The sequence below is a fragment of the Mytilus edulis genome, chromosome 8 (assembly GCF_963676685.1).
Source record: "Mytilus edulis chromosome 8, xbMytEdul2.2, whole genome shotgun sequence".
In the NCBI taxonomy this organism is placed as follows: domain Eukaryota; kingdom Metazoa; phylum Mollusca; class Bivalvia; order Mytilida; family Mytilidae; genus Mytilus; species Mytilus edulis.
Window position 1 is genome coordinate 67325355 of NC_092351.1, and position 9131 is coordinate 67334485.

The 9131-nt window shown below is 39.5% G+C and overlaps 1 protein-coding gene across 1 annotated transcript; it reads right to left on the reverse strand.

Annotated features, from left to right (window-relative positions):
* Positions 1 to 389: 389 nt before the first annotated feature.
* On the reverse strand, positions 390 to 2930 carry LOC139484297 (zinc finger protein 208-like). The gene is made up of 2 exons (XM_071268032.1): positions 2913 to 2930; positions 390 to 2522 (listed from the first exon to the last, which is right to left on the reverse strand). The coding sequence occupies exons 1-2, from the start codon at positions 2928 to 2930 to the stop codon at positions 390 to 392; spliced, it is 2151 nt and encodes a 716-aa protein (XP_071124133.1).
* Between the last annotated feature and the right edge of the window lie 6201 nt (positions 2931 to 9131).

Consider the following 9131-nt stretch of genomic DNA (forward strand, 5'->3'; position numbering starts at 1 on the left):
CTGTTCTTCACAATGGTTTATATGTAATACATCTTCCAAATATCTGTAAATGTGTCTTTAAGTTAAAAAGTTTTTCAAAAGCAGAGGTGGGCGGAGGGGGGATTGCCTTTCCTCCCCCTTATGATGCTACATTTGTGTTTAATGTTAACTTTTTAACAGTTCCACAACAAATGTTACTTGTTTAAGTACTAGTTAAGAACAACCTATTGAAAAAAAATAATCATTTACCTAATTTTTTAATATTAAACATTTCTCTCACTTCTTGCAGTACTACAGACTGACTTAGTTATCTAAATTGGTATTCAGATGCATTTAGGAAAGCCAGACAGTGTAACTTCTCTAGACCTTCAACAATGATAGACCATATATTTACCAGGTATGTTTTCTTATTAAGGCCCTTTGTGTATATCAAGTGTTCCTCCCTTTCCGTCAAGGGCGTGTCGCTGATTGGACTTCCCAGGTATGTTTGCCGTTGAGATCCCTTTGTGTATATCATGTGTTCCTCCCTTTCCATCTAGGGCACGTAGCTGATTGGATTTCCCAGGTATGTTTTCCGTTGAGATCCCTTTGAGTATATCATGTGTTCCTCCCTTTCCATCTAGGGCGCGTAGCTGATTGGATTTCCCAGGTATGTTTGCCGTTGAGATCCCTTTGTGTATATCATGTGTTCCTCCCTTTCCATCTAGGGCGCTTAGCTGATTGGATTTCCCAGGTATGTTTGCCGTTGAGATCCCTTTGTGTATATCATGTGTTCCTCCCTTTCCATCTAGGGCGCGTAGCTGATTGGATTTCCCAGGTATGTTTGCCGTTGAGATCCCTTTGTGTATATCATGTGTTCCTCCCTTTCCATCTAGGGCGCGTAGCTGATTGGATTTCCCAGGTATGTTTGCCGTTGAGATCCCTTTGTGTATATCATGTGTTCCTCCCTTTCCATCTAGGGCGCGTAGCTGATTGGATTTCCCAGGTATGTTTGCCGTTGAGATCCCTTTGTGTATATCATGTGTTCCTCCCTTTCCATCTAGGGCGCGTAGCTGATTGGATTTCCCAGGTATGTTTTCCGTTGAGATCCCTTTGAGTATATCATGTGTTCCTCCCTTTCCATCTAGGGCGCGTAGCTGATTGGATTTCCCAGGTATGTTTGCCGTTGAGATCCCTTTGTGTATATCATGTGTTCCTCCCTTTCCATCTAGGGCGCGTAGCTGATTGGATTTCCCAGGTATGTTTGCCGTTGAGATCCCTTTGTGTATATCATGTGTTCCTCCCTTTCCATCTAGGGCGCGTAGCTGATTGGATTTCCCAGGTATGTTTGCCGTTGAGATCCCTTTGTGTATATCATGTGTTCCTCCCTTTCCATCTAGGGCGCGTAGCTGATGGCATTTCCCAGGTATGTTTGCCGTTGAGATCCCTTTGTGTATATCATGTGTTCCTCCCTTTCCATCTAGGGCGCGTAGCTGATGGGATTTCCCAGGTATGTTTGCCGTTGAGATCCCTTTGTGTATATCATGTGTTCCTCCCTTTCCATCTAGGGCGCGTAGCTGATGGGATTTCCCAGGTATGTTTGCCGTTGAGATCCCTTTGTGTATATCATGTGTTCCTCCCTTCCCATCTAGGGCGCGTAGCTGATGGGATTTCCCAGGTATGTTTGCCGTTGAGATCCCTTTGTGTATATCATGTGTTCCTCCCTTCCCATCTAGGGCGCGTAGCTGATGGGATTTCCCAGGTATGTTTGCCGTTGAGATCCCTTTGTGTATATCATGTGTTCCTCCCTTTCCATCTAGGGCGCGTAGCTGATGGGATTTCCCAGGTATGTTTGCCGTTGAGATCCCTTTGTGTATATCATGTGTTCCTCCCTTTCCATCTAGGGCGCGTAGCTGATGGGATTTCCCAGGTATGTTTGCCGTTGAGATCCCTTTGTGTATATCATGTGTTCCTCCCTTTCCATCTAGGGCGCGTAGCTGATGGGATTTCCCAGGTATGTTTGCCGTTGAGATCCCTTTGTGTATATCATGTGTTCCTCCCTTTCCATCTAGGGCGCGTAGCTGATGGGATTTCCCAGGTATGTTTGCCGTTGAGATCCCTTTGTGTATATCATGTGTTCCTCCCTTTCCATCTAGGGCGCGTAGCTGATGGGATTTCCCAGGTATGTTTGCCGTTGAGATCCCTTTGTGTATATCATGTGTTCCTCCCTTTCCATCTAGGGCGCGTAGCTGATGGGATTTCCCAGGTATGTTTGCCGTTGAGATCCCTTTGTGTATATCATGTGTTTCTCCCTTTCCATCTAGGGCGCGTAGCTGATGGGATTTCCCAGGTATGTTTGCCGTTGAGATCCCTTTGTGTATATCATGTGTTCCTCCCTTTCCATCTAGGGCGCGTAGCTGATGGGATTTCCCAGGTATGTTTGCCGTTGAGATCCCTTTGTGTATATCATGTGTTCCTCCCTTTCCATCTAGGGCGCGTAGCTGATGGGATTTCCCAGGTATGTTTTCCGTTAATGTCTTTGTGAATGCGTGTTTTGCCTCCCTCTTCACAGATTGGGCATTGTAGGAATGTTTTCTGTTAAGGCCTTTGTGTATGCATGTTTTGCCTCCCTTGTTGTGGAGAGTGCGTGGAGATTGGACATTGCATAAATGCTTTCTGTTAAGGCCTTTGTGTTTGCATGTTTTGCCTCCCTCTCATGGAGGGCGCATCACAGATTGGACATAGCAGGAATGTTTTCTGTTAAGGCCTTTGTGTATGAGTGTTTTGCATCCCTCTCATGGAGGGCTCGTCACAGATTGGGTTTTGCATGAATGTTTTTTGTTAAGGTCTTTGTGTATGTATGATTTGCCTCCATCTCCTGAAGGGCACGTCGCAAATTAGGCATTGCAGGAATGTTTTCTGTTAAGGCCTTTGTGTATGCGTGTTTTGCCCACCTCAAGTGGAGGACGCATCACAGATTGGACATTGCATGAATGTTTTCTGTTAAGGCCTTTGCGTATGCATGTTTTGCCTTTTTCTCGTGGAGGGCGCGTCGCAGATTGGACATTGCATGAATGTTTTCTATTAAGGCCTTTGTGTATGCATGTTTTGCCTCCCTCTTTAGGAGGGCGCATCGCAGATTGGACATTGCAGGAATGATTTCTGTTAAGGCCTTTGTGTATGCATGTTCTGCCTTCCTCTTTAGGAGGGCGCGTTGCAGATTGGACATTGCATGAATGTTTTTATTTAAGGCCTTTGTGTATGCGTGTTTGGAGGGCAAGTCGCAGATTGGACATTGCAGGAATGTTTTCTGTTAAGGCCTTTGTGTATGCATGTTTTTCCACCATCAAATAGAGGGCGCGTCTCAGATTGGACATTGCAGAAAGGTTTTCTGTGAAGGCTCATGGAGGGCGCGTTGTAGCTTGGGGTTTGCATTAATGTTTTCTGTTAAGGCCTTTGTGTATGCATGTTTTTCCACCATCAAATAGAGGGCGCGTCTCAGATTGGACATTGCAGAAAGGTTTTCTGTGAAGGCTCATGGAGGGCGCGTTGTAGCTTGGGCTTTGCATTAATGTTTTCTGTTAAGGCCTTTGTGTATGCATGTTTTGCCTCCTTCTCCTAGAGGGCGAGTCACAGATTAGACATTGCAGAAATGTTTTCTGTTAATGCCTTTGTGTATGCATGTTTTGCCTCCCTCTTTAGGAGGGCGCGTCGCAGATTGGACATTGCAGGAATGTTTTCTGTTAAGACCTTTGTGTATGCATGTTTTGCCTCCCTCTTTAGGAGGGCACATCACAGATTGGACATTGCAGGAATGTTTTCTGTTAAGGCCTTTGTGTATACGTGTTTTGCCTCCCTCTTTAGAATGGCGCGTCGCAGATTAGACATTGCAGGAATGTTTTCTGTTAAGGCCTTTGTGTATGCATGTTTTGCCTCCCTCTTTAGGATGGCGCGTCGCAGATTAGACATTGCAGGAATGTTTTCTGTTTAGGCCTTTGTGTATGCGTGTTTTGCCTCCTTCTCCTGGATTGTGAGTCGCAGATTGGACATTGCAGGATTCTTTAAGATAAGGCCTTTGTGTATGCATGTTTTGCCACCATCACATAGAGGGCGCGTCGAAAATTGGACATTGCAGGAATATTTTCTGTTAAGGCCTTTGTGTATGCATGTTTTGCCTCCTTCTCAGTTTACAGTATGCATAGTTTACTGAAAGTCCTGGACAAAAAATTAAATCATAATATTTGCATATTTGTAAGTTAAATTGTTAAGAAGTGCTTATATTTACTCTTCGCAGTCATTGAAACTCATAGATCCTTCCTGAATATTATTTATGGGGTATTTGTGTCCTTTCGATAACCCAAAAGTAAGCCGCAACACCTAAGTCTGCTTTTTTGTCACCACAGCATAATAAATACAAGCTAGAAAAACAAAAATATCTCAAAAAAACTTACAATAGTGTGTTCTATCCTGAATATGTACTAAATATTCCAAATTGCTAGAAACAGCAGAATGATTTAGGAAATTTGAGGCCCCAGGGGCAAAAAACATAGAAAATTGCCTACCCCCTAGGTCATAAAAACAAATAATTTAACTTGTAAATGCTATGATTTTATGATTTTAAAGTTCTTGATATAGAAAACAATAACTATGCTTGGAAGTTATGCAAAAATCAGATGTTAGCAGTCATCTCTACAACATTTTAAGTAAATTTATATCTCAGACTGGTATCTGCATACATACAACTATTGGAAATATGGCTTTGTTTGAACACTTCTAGTATATATAGTAGCTAAATTGTGTCAGATATATGGTTACAGATGATACTGTTGTGACAAGAATTCTAAATTGACCATTTGAGGCAGAAAATGTGTTCTTTAATTGACAAATAGGCATACAGTAAGATGTGGACTGGAGATAGAGGCTGGATTGGGTACTTTATATAATCTTGAATGTTGTAATGATTGACTGCTAAACATTACATTTATGATATTCTGATATGCTTTCAATATGTTATAAAAACAGTTTTTAACAGGTTCTAGACATTTTTTTATCAGGAAATATGCAAATAGGGTAAGCAGGCAATAATTAAAGTCTTGTTTTCAAATTCTTAAAAAAATTGAAACAGGGGAGGGGGTATAAAATGTATAGTAAAGAAAAACTTAGAGTATACACAGTGATTTCTTTAATACTTTAATTCTGATAAATGAGTATTAATGTGAGAAAAACTGATTTTAGAGGGTTTTCTATTTGTATAAATGTCTGTATATAGGGTGAAAAAGGGGAACATTCAGAATTTAACCAAATTTGCTTTATTTCACAGATTTTAAAGAAATTAACTGAAATAAGAAGTTTTATAAATATTAGAGGGTTTTCTATTTGTATAAATGTCTGTATATAGGGTGAAAAAGGGGAACATTCAGAATTTAACCAAATTTGCTTTATTTCACAGATTTTAAAGAAATTAACTGAAATAAGAAGTTTTATAAATATTTAATGAAGATTGATAGAATCCTAGGCCTTAAATATGATGACTCAGCATAAATTCACAGTTTACAGTATGCATAGTTTACTGAAAGTCTTGGATACAAAATTAAATCATAATATTTGCATATTTGTAAATTTGGAAAATTGCCTACCCCCTAGGTCATAAAAACAAATAATTTAACTTGTAAATGCTATGATTTTATGATTTTAAAGTTCTTGATATAGAAAACAATAACTATGCTTGGAAGTTATGCAAAAATCAGATGTTAGCAGTCATCTCTACAACATTTTAAGTGAATTTATATCTCAGACTGGTATCTGCATACATACAACTATTGCAAATATGGCTTTGTTTGGACACTTCTAGTATATATAGTAGCTAAATTGTGTCAGATATATGGTTACAGATGTGAGAAAAACTGATTTTAGAGGGTTTTCTATTTGTATAAATGTCTGTATATAGGGTGAAAAAGGGGAACATTCAGAATTTAACCAAATTTGCTTTATTTAACAGATTTTAAAGAAATTAACTGAAATAAGAAGTTTTATAAATATTTAATGAAGATTGATAGAATCCTGGGCCTTAAATATGATGACTCAGCATAAATTCACAGTTTACAGTATGCATAGTTTACTGAAAGTCCTGGATACAAAATTAAATCATAATATTTGCATATTTGTAAATTAAATTGTTAAGAAGTGCTTATATTTACTCTTCGCAGTCATTGAAACTCGTAGATCCTTCCTGAATATTATTTATAAATGGGGTATTTGTGTCCTTTCAATAACCCAAAAGTAAGCCGCAACACCTAAGTCTGCTTTTTTGTCACCACGGCATAATAAATACAAGCTAGAAAAAACAAAAATATCTCAATAAAACTTACAATAGTGTGTTCTATCCTGAATATGTACTAAATATTCCAAATTGCTAGAAACAGCAGAATGATTTAGGAAATTTGAGGCCCCAGGGGCAAAAAAACATAGAAAATTGCCTACCCCCTAGGTCATAAAAACAAATAATTTAACTTGTAAATGCTATGATTTTATGATTTTAAAGTTCTTGATATAGAAAACAATAACTATGCTTGGAAGTTATGCAAAAATCAGATGTTAGCAGTCATCTCTACAACATTTTAAGTAAATTTATATCTCAGACTGGTATCTGCATACATACAACTATTGGAAATATGGCTTTGTTTGAACACTTCTAGTATATATAGTAGCTAAATTGTGTCAGATATATGGTTACAGATGATACTGTTGTGACAAGAATTCTAAATTGACCATTTGAGGCAGAAAATGTGTTCTTTAATTGACAAATAGGCATACAGTAAGATGTGGACTGGAGATAGAGGCTGGATTGGATACTTTATATAATCTTGAATGTTGTAATGATTGACTGCTAAACATTACATTTATGATATTCTGATATGCTTTCAATATGTTATAAAAACAGTTTTTAACAGGTTCTAGACATTTTTTTATCAGAAAATATGCAAATAGGGTAAGCTGGCAATAATTAAAGTCTTGTTTTCAAATTCTTTAAAAAATTGACACAGGGGAGGGGGTATAAAATGTATAGTAAAGAAAAACTTAGAGTATACACAGTGATTTCTTTAATACTTTAATTCTGATAAATGAGTATTAATGTGAGAAAAACTGATTTTAGAGGGTTTTCTATTTAAATAAATGTCTGTATAGGTTGCACTTTGTAAATACAGCTGTTTCTCAAACACGCCTCTTTTAGGGAGTAATTGAATATTCATAGAAAATTGATTGGTTCTCAGTTATACTCTCTGTGTTCCATATCGCAGAGACAGAACTTGGGAATGTTTCCAGTAAACACGTGCATATTGTTTACATTGAAATTTGTGGTAACCTTTCATTCGAGGTAGGGGTCGTTCAGAAAATAAGTGTAAGTTTAAACTCTGAGAAGTTCAGGGCATATAAATGTTGAAAATATGCCACACAGCCCTATATTTTGACCTTTGAAAAAAATTGTGGTGCATATGAACTTTCAATTCTAGGATAAGATTTTTTTCAAAACTTCATAATAAAGTGGTACAGTTTTAGCCGTAAAAGGAGTTCCTATGGGAAATTGCATTGTCAATATTTACAAAAATGCAACCTAAAGAGGGAGGCAAAACATGCATACACAAAGGCATTAATAGAAAACATTCCTGCAATGTCCAGTCTGCGACGTGCCCTCCTCAAGAAGGAGGCTAAACATGCATACACAAAGGCCTTAACAGAAAATATTCCTGCAATGTCCAAGCTGTGATTCGCCCTCCATGTGATGGTGGCAAAACATGCATACACAAAGGCATTAACAGAAAACATTCCTGCAATGTCCAATCTGCGACGCTCCCTCCTAAAGAGGAAGGCAAAACATGCATACACAAAGGCCTTAATAGAAAACATTCCTGCAATATCCAATCTGTGACGCGCACTCCTCTAGAAGGAGACTAAACATGCATACGCAAAGGCCATAACAGAAAACATTCCTGCAATGTCCAATCTGCGAGGCTCCCTTCTTAAGAGGAGGCAAAACATGCATACACAAAGGCCTTAACAGAAAACATTCCTGCAATATCCAATCTGTGACGCGCCCTCCTAAAGAGGAGGCAAAACATGCATACGCAAAGGCCTTAATATAAAACATTCCTGCAATGTCCAATCTGCGACGCGCCCTCCTCGAGAAGGAGGCTAAACATGCATACACAAAGGCCTTAACAGAAAACATTCCTGCAATGTCCAATCTGCGACAAACAAAGGCCTTAATAGAAAACATTCCTGCAATGTCCAATCTGCGACGCACCCTCCTCGAGAAGGAGGCTAAACATGCATACGCAAAGGCCTTAACAGAAAACATTCCTGCAATGTCCTATCTGCGACCCGCCCTCCTAAAGAGGAGGCAAAACATGCATACGCAAAGGCCTTAATAGAAAACATTCCTGCAATGTCCAATCTGCGACGCGCCCTCCTCGAGAAGGAGGCTAAACATGCATACGCAAAGGCCTTAACACAAAACATTCTCCTCGAGAAGGAGGCTAAACATGCATACGCAAAGGCCTTAACAGAAAACATTCCTGCAATGTCCAATCTGCGACCCGCCCTCCTAAAGAGGAGGCAAAACATGCATACGCAAAGGCCTTAATAGAAAACATTCCTGCAATGTCCAATCTGCGACGCGCCCTCCTCGAGAAGGAGGCTAAACATGCATACGCAAAGGCCTTAACAGAAAACATTCCTGCAATGTCCAATCTGCTACGCGCCCTCCTAAAGAGGAGGCAAAACATGCATACGCAAAGGCCTTAATAGAAAACATTCCTGTGCGACGCGCCCTCCTAAAGAGGAGGCAAAACATGCATACGCAAAGGCCTTAATATGAAACATTCCTGCAATGTCCAATCTGTGACGTGGCCTCCTATAGAGGGAGGCAAAACATGCATACACAAAGGCCTTAACAGAAAACATTCCTGCATTATTCAATCTGCGATGCGCCCTCCTAAAGAGGAAAGCAAAACATGCATACACAAAGGCCTTAATAGAAAACATTCCCGCAAAGTCCAATCTGCGACACGCCCTCTTCCAGAAGGAGGCTAAACATGCATACACAAAGGCCTTAACAGAAAACATTCCTGCAATGTCCAATCTGCGACGCACAAAGGCCTTAATAGAAAACATTC